Raw genomic sequence first — 14,100 nt, 5'->3', positions numbered from 1 at the left:
CCCCCCCCCCCCCCCCCCCCCCCCCGCAAATGCTCTTTCTTAGGGTTCCGGGTGCTCTTGTCTTATAGAGATCCAGCAAGAGGCAAAAAGTCCTTTCTTTCTTGTTCTCTGTGACTCATACGCCTTAATAGCAAGTTCCTGCAGTTTAAGTCTCAAAAGTTTTCTTTAGGGTAGCATGTAAATTTTAACATGGTTCCCTCCTGCCTCTGTAAGCATCTTGACTTAACGTCAGAGTGTCCTTTGGCTCTTCGTTGCCTTCAGCAGTGTTGAGAAACCCCCTTCCTTTTCCCTAACGTCTGAATGTTTGATTCTGTACTCAGAAGAGCTGGGGTCTGTGCTGTCTTTGTGCCCCGTGTCCCATAGTCTGATAGATACGTCGGGTAGCAGTCGCCTCAGGGGCAGAGCCTGGACTCCCAGGTGCTGCTTGGAGCTCCGGCTGGTTTACCCGCTCGTGCTTGAGGCGGCTGCCCTAGCAGGAGAGACGTGTGCTTTCGTTATCTCAGTTCAGTAGCCAGGAATTTATATTGAAACAGGTTGTGCTTATTTCAGGTAGATCCAAGGCAGCTTAATTGAAGAGCTACAGTTATGAATAATGTATCTTTAGGGAGATCAGCTGGTTTCTTTGAAGCAGTCTGCCATTTTTAAAATTAGATGACCTGAGGCTACAGAATGACTTACTGGACAGAATCAAAGTCCCTATAGTTGAGATAAATGATATGTGCTTGCATTGTTTTTCTGCTGATGAATAGAGAAAAAGATGAAAAGAATAATGTTCAAGGCAGAAGATTGTTCCAAATGAAACGGGTTTATTGTTGAAAAGCTGTTAGTGGTCAGGGGGAGAAGGGGAAGCTACTTTGTAGGGAAGTGATAGAGTCTGCTTATGAAGCGGTCCTTAGGAATTGAGAAAATAATGCTAAGAAAGTTTCTGCATGGAAAATAATTGAGTATAAACGTTTTGTGAAATTTAGATTCAGATAAGATTTTGCTCATAAACAGCCATAGGGATTAGGGCCTCCCAGAATTCACTGTGAATAGAATTTCATAAGATTAAACCCAGAAAGAACTCTGAAACCATCATTTCAGTTGTCTTGCTTTATAGATGAAGGAATCGGGTCACCCCCGGAGCAGCGGTGCGACTGGGCCATTCAGCTGGCGCCCAGTCCTTTTCTCACAGTGACACTTGAGGAATTAATCCTGTGGGCCTGTGCTCTGTGTTTTGTTTTTTAATATACGCTGTTTAATGTGATTGAGGGTTTCCTGCTGAAGCCTTCCAAGGAGGATGCCATCGCTTTGTAAGTGGTCTTGGGTGCCTCCCTTTCACATATAAGAGGAAAAGGCTCTGCTCTCCTCTCCTGGGTCCATGTAAAGCTGAGCTGTAAGTGTTCTTAGTTTTAAAATGATAGCTTAGAACCAAAGGAAGTCCCTGATGCAGTTCTTTGTATATTTAATTCCATGAAATCTAAGTGAGTGTCAAAATGCTTGTCTATTAGAAAGGATTCCCTGTTGGCCCGGGAAAAGGCCATGTCCGAGCAGTAACTGTAGCGGATTCATAGGGCAGCTTTTGTTAGTAAATGACTGGATTTAATATGCATTCATTCACTTTTGTCTGTCTTTTGTCCAAGGACAGGAACATTGTACCCTCGCAGAAACATGTGGCTCACAGTGCAGGGCCCTGTGTCGCTTCTCCCTTTGGTGTCGGCTTTTTCTGTGACAGGCTCCCCTTAATCCATTTGTGAGGGTGTCGCTGGGGAGTAGGCTGACACGTGGAAGAGGAATTTGTAAAGAGACGGTACTTGGATTTTTGTCTCAAAAGTGCAGGTTAACTGTTCAAGATTATATTTAGTATGTTTTGTTGAAAACCAGACAACCACAAAAGACGCTGTAAAGAGGATTTCTGCTCCTTTGTTTTCCGTAGAGGGTCTGTGGGCCGTCTGCTTGTCACTGACAAGTTTTGAGTGAACTTGGTTGTTCCATTTCAGCACTGCTTTACGGTTCCTTGGGATTTTCACTCCAGGCGTAGTCGTTACAACTCCAGTCATCACACGCAGCTCGTTTTGCTGGTGGTGTGCAACCAGTCACAGTGTGGAAACGGAGACATTCTACAGGCTGGGATAAAAGGCGTTTTAGGCGCGTATAATCCAGATGGTTGTTATTTTGCAGCTTGTGTGACTCTGTGTTTTATGACTCTCTTCAGTTAAAACGGAGAAGCAGGTTTTTAACTTTGGTTTTCCTTTCCAAATATAAACTTAACCTGTGTGAAAAGTACGGTATGTGGTCTTAAGAGAGGAGGCGGCCCTTTCCGGACCTGGTGATAATTTATCGGAAAATGTGGAGGCACTGTGTACCTGGTGCCTCGTGTTGGGTTCTGCTTGGTCCCTGCCAGCTTGCTGAGGGCATTGTGGAGGCGGTGGGCATTCCACGTGGGTATGTAGCTCGGTGACATAACTGAATGTCACAGCAGGGCAGTGACTTGTCTGAAGTTGCTTGGCCGGCTCCAGCACGGCCAGCCTTGGCGTCCAGGCCGGTGTCGTCGCTCCGCAGATAGCAGTCCTCCCAGGGGTGGGCGAGGGGTGGGTTATCCCTCAGGACTTACAAGATGCAAAACTGTTTTCTCGTTTTTTTCTTCTTTCTCAATTTTCCTGATTGTAGCCAGGACTTTGAATAAATGGATTTTATGCTAACTTTTTCCTTTTTTTCTTTTTCAGTTCAAATTAAGGAAAGCCTCCCTCCTGCTTCTTTCTGCAAGCAGCATCTCATTGTGCAAGAGCTCAGTCATGCAGCCGCCGCCCCAGGCTGTGCCGTCTGGCGTGGTTGGGCCGCCTCCGTCGGGGAGTCCTCAGACCATGTTCTGGTCTAACAGCCCTTACCGGAGACAGGCCGGCAGCCACGCTCCGATGGCCCCGGTAGCCTGCCCACTGCAGCCAGTGACAGACCCTTTTGCTTTCAGTCGACAGGCTCTCCAGACTACATCGCTGGGCGGTTCGTCTAAAAGCAGCCTGCCCATTTTGCAAGGCCCAGCCCTGCCGTCGTCCCTGCAGCGTGCTGGTCTGCCCATGCCTCACACAAACACTGGGGACAGCTCCCAAGGGCCCTGCGAACCTCTGCCAGGGCCTCCGGTGCAGCCCAGGGCAGACGCCAGCCCATTTCCCGGGGCACCAATGCCCTCGGCCTCACACGGGCCCGAGACGACCAGGAGTGCCAAGGCTCCCGGCCCAGAGCCTGAGCTCCCGGACCCGCCGTACCCGCCACAGTACATCCCAGCAGCGGGGTCCAGCGGCGCTCGCGGGGGCCTTCCACAGGGGCACGCGTCTGGGCCCGACAGGCCCCTGAGCCAGCCGAGCCCCCCCGACAGCGCCACACCCCCAGCAGCACCCCCGCTCCCCCCTCAGCCCTGTCAGCAAGTGCCTGGGCAGTGGGGGCCGGGGCAGGGAGGTCCACGGCCCCCAGGTCAGCATTACTGGCCTGGCCCAGAGGGGCCCCCGCAGATCCCAGGGCCCCATGCCTCCAGCGTCACCCACTTCCCCCCTCCGTCCAGCCTGCATCAGCGTCCTGGCCACGAGCAGCTCGGCCCCCCGGCTTCCTTACCAGGACCCTCGGCCAGTGGTGGAAAAAATGAGGCCGCCTACCTGCCCAGTGGAGACCACTCAGCAAATAGCTTTGATCCAGAGAGCGCGTTCAGGCAGAATTCCAGAGTTGGGAACGCTCGGGCAAACCAGGAGCTCAGGTCGAGTCCTGGAGTGAACAGAGAGCAGCTGTCAGGCCTGGCTGCTATTAGCCCGCTCGCTCAGGTAAACCGCCCGGAAAGCCGTTCGCACTACCTGCCGGGCGCCGGGGGTGGCTGGACCCCACTGGAGGTGGGCTCGGGCGCACTCGCCATGTTTTTCAAAGGAGGAGAGACCGAGAACGAAGAGAACCTCTCGTTGGAAACAGCGGGCTCTGCTGGGCAGGCCGACATAGACGGTTTCTGCCTCGGCCAGCTTCCCGCACACGTGGGCGTGGGAGGCGCTCACCAGGCCTTTCCCAGAGGCTCCAGCAGCGAGCCCATGCAGCTGGGGGGAGAGCCACAGCCAGCCTCTAAGGCAGCCGCCATGGACGTGTGGGCGGACACGGCCCGTGCAGGGGCGCAGTACGAGAACGTTGAGAACCTGGAGTTTGTTCAGAACCAGGAAGTTCTGCCGAGCGAGCCCCTCACCATGGATCCTTCCTCCCCAGGCGATCCGCTCAGGTGCGGGCCCCTTCCTGGCCCAGCTGGCCCCAGGCTCAGTGCGGTGGGCCCTGCGGGCAGCGGGGGCCCCAATCTCGAGGCCCTGGATATGACAGCGCACCCTGCACGGTCTGACAGCGTGTCGTCCGGTTACGGCGGCAAGAGCCACCGGGCCCTTCCAGGTGCAGCCAGGCCCTGCGACTCGGGTACCTTCATTCAGCAGGAAGTGGGAAAGCCTGAGGATGAGTCTGCAGGGAGGTTTTTTAAGCAGATCGATTCCTCTCCTGTCGGCGGCGAGACAGACGAGACCAGCAGCCAGAACTACCACGGCAGCCTGTCCCAGCCCTCGACCCCCAGCCCCCCAAAACCTACGGGGGTATTTCAGACGAGTGCAAACAGTTCTTTTGAACCCGTGAAATCGCACTTGGTTGGAGTAAAGCCCATTGAGGCAGATCGCGCCAACGTGGTAGGAGAGGTGAGGGGGCCCAGCGCCCACCAGAAGCAGCACAGAGCAGCCGCTGCCACGCCTGATGCCACCCCTGGCAACCTGGAGCAGCCTCCTGACAACATGGAGACCCTCTTCCCGCCGCAGCGCTGCGTGCCGCCTCTCACCACACCCGTGGAGGCCGGACGTGGACTTCTGCAGGCCGCGGGGCCGCCCTTGGAAACAGTGCTGCCCGCACCCGAGAAGAGGCCCTCGACCAGGGCGCAGGGGCCTGGGACGTGTGAGAGCCCCGCCACGACCTTGTGGGCGCAGAACGAGCTCCCGGACTTTGGGGGCAACGTCCTTCTGGCCCCGGCAGCTCCCGCGCTTCATGTGCCAGTGAAACCTCAGCCGTCTGAAGTGATTCAGCCCCCAGACGAGGGGGTGGCACAGCAGGTGGGCCCTGGCTGTCAGAGTGGGGATGGCCTTGGCACTTCTGAGAACCTGGAGAACCCTCCACAGCTTGGCGAAGAGGAGGCTCTGCCGCCGCAGGCTGGCCCCGGCTATGCCAGCCTGCTGTCCTCCCCGCCCACTGAGTGTTTGCAGAATCAGCCCGTCTTGATCGCCCAGCCCGATCAAAGCTATAGTCTGGCTCAGCCTGTTAACTCTTCTATGTCCTTACCAAATTCTAACGAGAAGGCTCCATCCTGGAGAGACTCTTCTGTGGGAGATAAGCCCTCAGTCAGCGGCCGGGCTGCTGGTGGTGATCCTGGAGAGAATGTACCTTTGTCTGGGATGCCAGCCGGCTCTCTCGTCTGCTCGCCTCCGCCTAACCATCTGGCTCAGAGTCCTTTTCCACAAGCTTCTGGTACCTATGACATGGTTTCTAATCAAGCTGCTAATTTGCTGGTTCAACTGCACTCTCATCCAAAGCCCTCACTTCCAGAAGGTCAGAAGGCCCACAGCGCAGAGTGTGTGCCTCCTGAGGGGCTGCCCAGCCCTGCGGGGGCCTCGGGCCTGGTGTTGGTGCCGCCTGCAGGCGGCAGCTCTGTGCCTGGCAGCAGCAAGCCAGGCCTCTGTGGCAGGCGGGACGGAGCTGTGGGAGCCCTGGACTGCATGTTCAGTAGGACTTTAGAAAATCCTGCAGGAGTGTACGGCCCAGCCCATGCAGATGGCCCGACCTCTGGTCAGCAGCCCACTGCCAGTTGTCGGCCTCTTGGGCCTGGGGCGAACAGCCTGGACCGTTTCTATCAGCAGGTGATGAAAGAGGCTCAGGACCAGCCTGGTGCAGAGAGAGCCAAGCAGGAGCTGGCGCCGCCACTGCCTGCTCCGCAGGGGCCCAGAGCAGTGCTTCCGGAGCCTTCAACCCCAGGGAGTCCCCCGGTGCAGGCACAGCCTGCAGACCCGGCCCAGCCTGCAAGCCCAGCTCCTGCTGACGCGGGTCAGCAGCTGCCGTCCCGGCCACCTCGGTCCTCCAGCGCCTCTGTTGTGTCCACCAGCTCGAGCCAGGCGGCCCCACGGCCCGACCAGCAGTGGCTGCAGCCCCCGCCTCCCGACCTGGCTTCCTATTACTACTACAGGTCCCTGTATGACGGCTACCAGCCCCCGTATCCCTCCCCATACCCGCCGGATCCTGGCCCAGCCCCCCACTATTACCAGGTAGGGCCATGCTCTTGGGCGGTTGAGCGCTCTGACCAGTGATCTCTTTCTCATGTCCTGCTCCGGGGCAGGGTTCTGCGGTCGGTCCTGAGGGAACCCATGGTCCCCCTGCTGGCACACGCCTCTTCATGAGCTTCATGAGAAGGGTGCTCCCTGTCCCAGCTCATTCTTTGGACCACAGCCCTTCTCCTGGAGGGCCACGCTGCACAAGAGCCTGTTTTATCTGGGGAGAATCACTACTTCATTTTGGTGTAGCACAGCATACCCCAGCTTACATGAGAAAGGACCCTCACTTCCTGTCCTGCCCACCGGCTCGCAGCAGAGCCAGAGTTCTGGGTGGCACATTTTGGAAAACTGGAATAGCCTCTTGAAGCTTCTTTCTGGTTTTAACATCAAAAACTTAACATGAGAAACAAGAGGCAAACTCTAGTCTTTTAAAGCCCTGCTTTGGGATAAAAGCGTTCAGGGTACGAGGCCAGGCTTGGGGCGTAGTGCAGGCGGAGCAGCTAGGAGCGGTGGCGGCGCGCATGCTCGGGCACCCGGCCACAGCACGGGGCCGCCACGCTGCACGGGGTCCTTTCTCAGCTCTTCTCGGTGAGCCAGGCCCACGGGTGCTGTTTAGCTTCCAATTCATCCTGCTTTATTGTGACCCACGTGGACACCTTTGATTGTCTGCTCGTTACCATCTCATGTCCTGGCCCAGCATTGCCACAGTCTGCAAAGGTAGAAGGATTGTGGACCAGGAGTTTGGAGCTCCTTGCGTGACGTGGCTGTGGGCCCCACACTGGAGGCCCCACAGTCAGAAGCAGCTGAGGGAGCAGAGCTGTGGTGGGCTGGGGGCCGCCTGGGGGTGGGGCGGCCTGAGGGGCTTCGAGAGTCTGTGTATGCGTGGGAATGAGTTACATGCCTAACCCCGAGACCTGGGAATCAGCCAGGAAGAGCCGCAGAGACTTATTTGCATGGAGGGAAATGACGCTCTGCAGGACCCCAGGGTGGGCCGGCAGAGTGTGGAGGGGCCCGAGCCCCAGCGGTACCCGGCACTGCTGCGTGGGAGCCCAGGCCCCAGTGGGGGTCAAGAGTAAGTCCAGGTTATGTGCTGTCTCGTTCTCCAGCCGCTCTTGACAGAGAATCAGGCCCTGAGACAGGAAAGACAGGTCTGGCTCGTGCCTGGATCACCCATCCCTGCTTCAGGTTCCAGCATGGCTGTGGGGCCGCAGGGCTGCTGCATCCGGAAGGGGCTGAAAGCCTCGTGAGGCTAGAGCGCGATCCTCTTTTTGGGGCTGCCTGTGCCCACGGGACCCAATCCCAGGGGACCCGGATTGTTTTGCTTACTTGAATTGGTGCCCGAGATGGGACCCCAGGTTGTGGGGTCTCAGCACCTACTCAGGTGAGACCTCAGGAAGCGGAAGAGAGCCCTTGAGGCTCACCTGGGCATGGCCCGCTGCCGTAGGCTGTCTCCTGAGCCAGGCCGGGCTGGCTATCTTTGGAACAGGGCTGTCTGCAGAGCCTTACCTGGGTCCTGAGAGCCGTGCCAGGTGCCTGCGTAGGTGGCTCCTGGCGTCTAATGATGATGTCCTTCTTCCGGCAGGACGTCTACGGCCTCTACGACCCCAGGTACAGGCCTTGTGACGGCGCTGCCTACGTGGACCCCTGTCGCTGCCCCGAGCCCGAGCGGCCCGGCTCCCAGGCCAGTCACTGCTCCGACCGCCCGGTCGCCAGGTGATGCGTGTTTGTGTTGCCGGCTGTCGTTGTAGCTTAGTGGTTCGGGGGAGACCATGTTTGCAGAGAATCATACAAACCTGTTGGGTGTGTGTGTACGTTTCGTGGGTGTGGACAGATCGTAGGATGCATGTTTGAATCAAACTGAGCCCGCTACCCAGCACAGCCACAGGCACGTCGGCAGGTGGTCTTGGTCAGGCCAGACCCTGGGCGGGGCCACCAGGGAGGCCCCCTGCTCTCAAGCAGGGCTTCTCCTGGCCTGGGCAGTGGTCCTGTTGCCTGTGGTCACATAGCAGCTTTTAACCTGTGGAGGTTGTTCCCCACACTGGTTCCAGAGGCGCCCAGGTCAGGCAGGCTCAGGCTGCGACCTGGGGTGATCTGTTGGTGGCAGCAGCCGCGAGCCTGGGCTGTCTGCCTGGCGCTGCCTCCTGGGTCGGGGGCCGCGAGCCTGGGCTGTCTGCCTGGCGCTGCCTCCTGGGTCAGGGCCCCCAGCAAGCTTGCTCTCACTTTTCTACCTGACTGAGCGCGTCTCGGTTCTGCAGTTACAGACGAGGCGTTTTGAAAGGTCCTTGGCGTCGCGTCTTCCGCTGAGTAAAATTTAAGCAGGCCACAGCTCTCCCACTCAGGTGTCGGTGGGTTAGGGCCCAGCCTTGCCACCTGCCATAGTGGCCCCTGCACCCAGGCACCTCGTCTTGCAGGGCCAGCTTTCTGTGAGACTGTGAGGCTTACTCTGGCTTGTAATGGAGAGAGTGGCACAGGGGAAGGCCGCGTCCCCCACTGCCTTACAGACTTAGAGCTGCTCCTGCTGCTTCAAGGCCTTGGTCGCTCGTCTGGAGAGCTAGCCAGGCCTGTCCGGGTGGACCCCTGTCCTTGCGGAGGGACGCACTCAGCTTCAGACCCCTGCGCTCTGGGCACTCGGTGGGAGACCATGCCCATCTGTCCCCTGGGAGGCGAGACTGGCATCACAGTGGGTGCTCTGATCTGGGAGAGCAGCAGGCAGATGTTTTCTGGAAGCCCTGAGAGGCGAGGGAGGGCGGGGCTAGGGCACACACACCTCGCCCTTCCTGTCTCCTCTCCAGCCTTTGGCTTAGCGCGAGGGGCCCGTGAAAGCTGTGGGCTGTTGTGACTGATCGGAGGCGGGCCTTGCTGCCTGGCAGGGGTTTGAGGCCCAGCCTATGGTGTCCAGGTCCCCTCTGCGTCCTCACTGCGCCCTCCTCCCCGCATGTGCACGCGTGCAGACACGCGTGCAGGCCTATGTGCATGTGTTGAGCATCCGTGTGTTGTGCTCATGCCAGGTGGTCACAGCCTAGGGGAGCTGCTGGAGGGAGGAAAGCGCCCTGGGTATCCATGTGGAGTCCTTGCTGCTGGGTGACGGGGCTGGGCAAGCAGCAGGGTGGCCGTGCCCTGCCCCGCCCCGCTCAGGGCGCCCCGCCCCACTCAGGGTGCATCTCTGGGCCCCCGTGGTGGGGCCGGTGGTGCCCGAGTGCTGCCCCAGGGCCCCCAGTCAGTGGGTGCTGTTCCCTCGGTGGGGGTAGGGGGGCGCTCTTCAAGGGCAGCTGCACCTCGGAGTGAGCCATTCTCAGGGGTTTGCAGTCACAGTTTAAAAATCAGAAGTGCTGTTAAGTCCTTCCAAGGATCTTTCTGACCCAGCGGGCCCGGTCCTGCCCATCCTGCAGTGAGAGGCAGCAGCACTGGGCAGTCAGCTGGGATGGGTGCAGGGCCTCCACCCCTCTCGGGGGACACACAGTCACGGTTGGGGGAGGGTGTCACAGTCGGTGCTGGCTTGGTGTCCGTGGCTCAGTGCTTTTCGCTTCTGCTGAGCACGATTCCAGAGCCGGGAGAGCCTGCTTCAGCATTGGCGTTGACAGGATGGATTCCTGAGCGCACCAGAAAGCGTCAGCTGTCTTCTGCTGAACAACACCTCCTGAGTTGCTTCAGCAGATAGATCTCAATTCGCTCTACGGTAGGGAGTCCTGTAATCTTTTTGTCGTCACTGGTTTGGATCTCCTGATTGGAGTTTTTCCACAACCAAGGTGCCGTGATGAAAGCCTGGGGCTCTGGGTGTATTGACTGGAATCTTGTCGCATGCTAAGCAGCAGCTCATCTTGTTTTGTAACAGCACTGTGTGTGTGTGTTTCAGGCAAGTGTATCCTGAAGGTTACTATAATTCCAAAAGTGGATGGAGCAGTCAGAGTGATTACTATGCAGCTTACTATTCCGGCCAGTACGATTACGGAGGTACGTTCAGAAGCTGTCACGGGCTTACCGCAGCAGACGCCTTCAGACCTTGGTGCAGCCAGGTGCCAGGTGGCGGCGTGGTGGACTTTCTTAGGAAACTTTTCCTTTTTATTAGTCATGTGATTTTATCTATAGTCAAAGTAGCAGAAAGTAATTTGCGTCTAGAAATAACTGTATTGCTACTGTTCATTGACAAGTATTACCCAAGTCACAGTAGTGTGTTTTTATCACGTTGATAGATTTCTTTGACTTTCTAGCAAAGTGTAATTCTTGGTAGTACCAGAGTATGTGGCTCATCCTTACACGGACGAGCTAAAATTGATAGAAATAAAATGAGGGGCCGGCTGCCCCCTGCACCATTCACGTGTGATGTGCCCGGGGGCCTCGTGTAGCAGGAGCCCTCGGGTTGGACAGAGCAGCCTCAGGTGGCCCGTGCCCCTCCCCTTCAGGCGCCGCCGCTGTCGGGCGGCATGTGCGTCTTGGCGAGCATCCCCTGAGCAGCCCTCCTGGGCCCCCTGCCTGGCCATGGCCAGAGGGAGGGTCCTGACCTGCAGCCGTCAGTCCAGCACAGCCCCTACTTCCCCATCTTCTGGGGCTCCTCCTCCACTTTGTATTTGCACTGCTTTACGCATTATAATGTTAATTAATGTGTTTTGGAAAAACAGTTTTTTAGTTTGAGAGTGTTTTTTAGATTTTTATTCTTAACTGAGATACGGTTGATTCAGTGTTGCGCCTGATGCCTGCTGTCCCAGAACAGCTCAGTTGTACACGTACATTGGTTCTCTTCAAATACTCTTTTCCATTGTGGTTTGCTCCAGGAGACCGGGTGTAGTTCCACGCACTGCGCAGTAGGCCCTTGCCTATCCACTGAGAGTGTTTCTTAAAGCTGTGTGGACCACATTAGAGAAAAGAGATGAATGATTTTTTTTTTTAAGCACATGTTGAGAGAAATTTAGCCAGTGGGCTTTGAGGAAGACACGCCGGATCCTCTCGTGCCTCACGGTTCATGGTCCCCAGGGTCGTGCTGCTTTTCGGGTGGAGAGTTTGGTTCCTCTCAGAGGCTAGGAGCATCCTTCAGTCCTGGGATGGCCTGGTTTCTCCAGTGGTAGCCAGAGGAGTGTCTTTTTCACATTGTACTGACCTGGTGATCTCTCACTATAGACCCAAGTCGCTGGGATCGGTTCTACTACGGCCCTCGGTTCAGAGACCCCCGTTCCTACGACAGGGGGTATTGGTGTGATGCCGAGTACGACTTGTGCAGGAAGGAGAACTACGCCTACGGTGACAGGTGGGCAGCACAGACTCCAGCACGGAGGGCGGGCCGTGAGTCAGCCGGGCCTTTGCCCTTGGGTCCTGCGTTCACTCGAGAGCTGCGGTCACATCTGGCTCCCAGGCACCCGCCACTGTCAAAGAAGGGTGAACCGGAGGTTCTTTCTTCGGGCTTTTGGTGGGGAACTGACCTTAGAACCAGCGCGGGGAGTCAGTTCAGCCTCTTCTTCGCAGGTCCACGAGAGGCGTGACTGCCTTGGAATGGACCCCCAGCCTGTATCTCTTGGTCGCAGGCAGGGCCTGAACTTGGCCGTGGGTGCGGTGACCCCGCTACAGTGTGGGCTGTGGCGAGTGTCATTCCTGGGGTCAGGACCCTGGGGGGCTCAGCCGTGTGCAGCATAGGAGCCTTGCCTCTGCCTACTGCCTCCTCCAGGCCCGAGAAATACGATGACCGCTACAGGTACGACCCCCGCTTCACCGGGAGCTTTGACGATGAGCCCGAGCCGCCTCGGGACCCTTACGGGGAGGAGGTGGACCGGCGTAGTGAGCACAGCGAGCGCTCGGCACGGAGCCTGCGCAGCGCGCCCAGCCTGCAGAGCCGCCGCAGCAGCTTCAGCGCCCACTCCCACCAGGTAGGCGGGGGCAGGCTCCGGGGCCACCTGGGGTCACGGGGGGCGGCGAAGGGGCTTCACCTATCCACTTTGTGCTCCCGAAGAGTCAGGTGTACCGGAGTCATAACGTGCCCTCCGGGTCCTATGAGGTGCCCCCTCCGCCGGGCTCCTTCCACGGTGATTACGCCTACGGCCCCTACGGGAGCGACTTCCATGGCGCACCAGGCTTTCCAGAGTACGGCTACCCCGCCGAGGCCAGCTGGCCCTCCGTGGAGCAAGGTGTGTGTGCAAGGCCCTGGGCTCACACAGTGCGGAGGGGCCCACGGGCTCCTGGGACCAGCGTCTGCGCCTGCGGCAAGAAGGGCTGGGCTACGACCCAGGTGGGAACTGGTGATGGTCGGGCCTGGGCTTCCCTGGGAGCTGCTGGCCTGTCCATCACATCCACTTCAGTGCAGCGCTGCCTTGAGGCTTCCTGCCCAGGTCAGCTCCCCATGTGGAGGGACAGCAGCCCCCTCCCGCCACCCGCCCTGCGAGGCTGACCGCACGGGTGCGTGGCTCTTAGAGGAAGCCTGGTTCTCCTTGCAAAGCTCCTGATCGTTTACTTACCGCACGAGCTGCACCTCAGTGCACCTTTGAGATACTTGATCACGTGCTGTTTCTTGGAAACCTGTACAAGTACGTGAAGTTTGAGAACAAACAGTATAAGAGATAACTGATGGACTTGCTCGAATGTTCCGTAATTGGAGATCTCCCTTCCTGCTCGCCTGCGGTGTCTCACTCTCAGTCGTTACCTCAGCGCACTGATGCTGCTCTAAGGTCGTAGCTGTGAGGAGTGCGCAGGGCCACCTGAGCAGGTTTCTGTTTTAAAAGCACAGCACATCCTGATGGCTCTTAAAGGAATCTTTTCATTTTAGAGGAGAAACTCCTTGTTTTTAATGGTTTGTTTGTGTGACACATGCGTAAGTTCTCCTTTTTAATAGGATATTTAATAGTTGAAAGGCAGTCGATCTGGATAATCTGTGATTCCAGCTGTCTCGGTGTCTTAAAAACTTGAGCTGTTTATCTAGTTGAGAAGCATTAAACAGTGACAAGCTGGCAGCTTCTTTTTCACTTGATCCACATGTAGCTCCGTCGAGACCCACTTCTCCCGAGAAGTTCTCGGTGCCTCACGTCTGTGCCAGGTTTGGTCCTGGGGGCCAGCTCATCAAAGTGATTCCAAACCTGCCTTCAGAAGGACAGCCTGCGCTGGTTGAAATTCACAGCATGGAGGTAATTCCGTGGGGAGCAGTTCCGTGTCATCGTTCAGCGCCCCCACCTCAAAAACGTGCTTTCCAGCCTGTCCTCTTCCACTTGCGTGTCCTTGCCTGAAAAGCAGTCTTAAGCAACGCTAACCCATGAGTCTGATTTGTAGGTGGTTTTGATTCTGTTCTGTCATCTATTTTTCCTCCCAGGAGTCAATATTTTGTTAGTAAGAATTTTAGGGGGGGGGTTGTGGTTCGTCCCCTGGGCTGGGAAGATCCCCTGGAAAAGGAAATGGCAACCCACTCCAGTGTTCTTGCCTGGAGAATCCCATGGACGGAAGAACCTGGTAGGCTACAGTCCACCGGGTCGCAAAGAGTCGGACACAACTGAGCGACTTCACTTTTTTACTTTTGTGTTAGACATGGAATTATCCTGTGTTCATTTTTTTGTTGTTGTTTGACTTTCTGATCTTGGAGGGAGGGCTCCATAGGTGCTCATTTTACCGGTGATCTGGAGAGTGGGTAGAGGAGCCTTGTGACCTCGGGGGGCTGGCGTGGGGCACACCACTCTGTGCCTGCAGGTCTCTTCCATCGTGTGTATCCAGGCCCCGCGTCAGAGTCTGGGCAGGAGGAAGGGATCTCACTGCTTAAGTAAAGTTTGGAAGTCACTGTCGTAGAGCTGGCTTGCCCACGATCTGTGATGGAGGCACTGCCCCCGTAGGGGACAGCCCGTCC

The 14,100-nt window shown here is 57.2% G+C and overlaps 1 protein-coding gene across 1 annotated transcript in view; it reads left to right on the top strand.

Moving 5' to 3' along the window:
• SEC16A (SEC16 homolog A (S. cerevisiae)) overlaps positions 1–14,100 on the top strand; it is a 30,186-nt gene that overhangs the window by 1,026 nt on the left and 15,060 nt on the right. Inside the window, exons 2-8 of the mRNA XM_010846957.1 lie at positions 2,706–6,287; positions 7,876–8,006; positions 10,147–10,244; positions 11,406–11,532; positions 11,947–12,145; positions 12,229–12,403; positions 13,251–13,393. Coding sequence (XP_010845259.1) covers positions 2,775–6,287; positions 7,876–8,006; positions 10,147–10,244; positions 11,406–11,532; positions 11,947–12,145; positions 12,229–12,403; positions 13,251–13,393 — 4,386 coding nt within the window. The 5' untranslated portion in view covers positions 2,706–2,774. The remainder of the gene's footprint in view (positions 1–2,705; positions 6,288–7,875; positions 8,007–10,146; positions 10,245–11,405; positions 11,533–11,946; positions 12,146–12,228; positions 12,404–13,250; positions 13,394–14,100) is intronic.

This window comes from Bison bison, unplaced genomic scaffold (assembly GCF_000754665.1).
Source record: "Bison bison bison isolate TAMUID 2011002044 unplaced genomic scaffold, Bison_UMD1.0 scf7180017849300, whole genome shotgun sequence".
Classification (NCBI taxonomy): Eukaryota; Metazoa; Chordata; class Mammalia; order Artiodactyla; family Bovidae; genus Bison; species Bison bison.
This window is presented reverse-complemented; position numbering and strand designations above follow the sequence as displayed.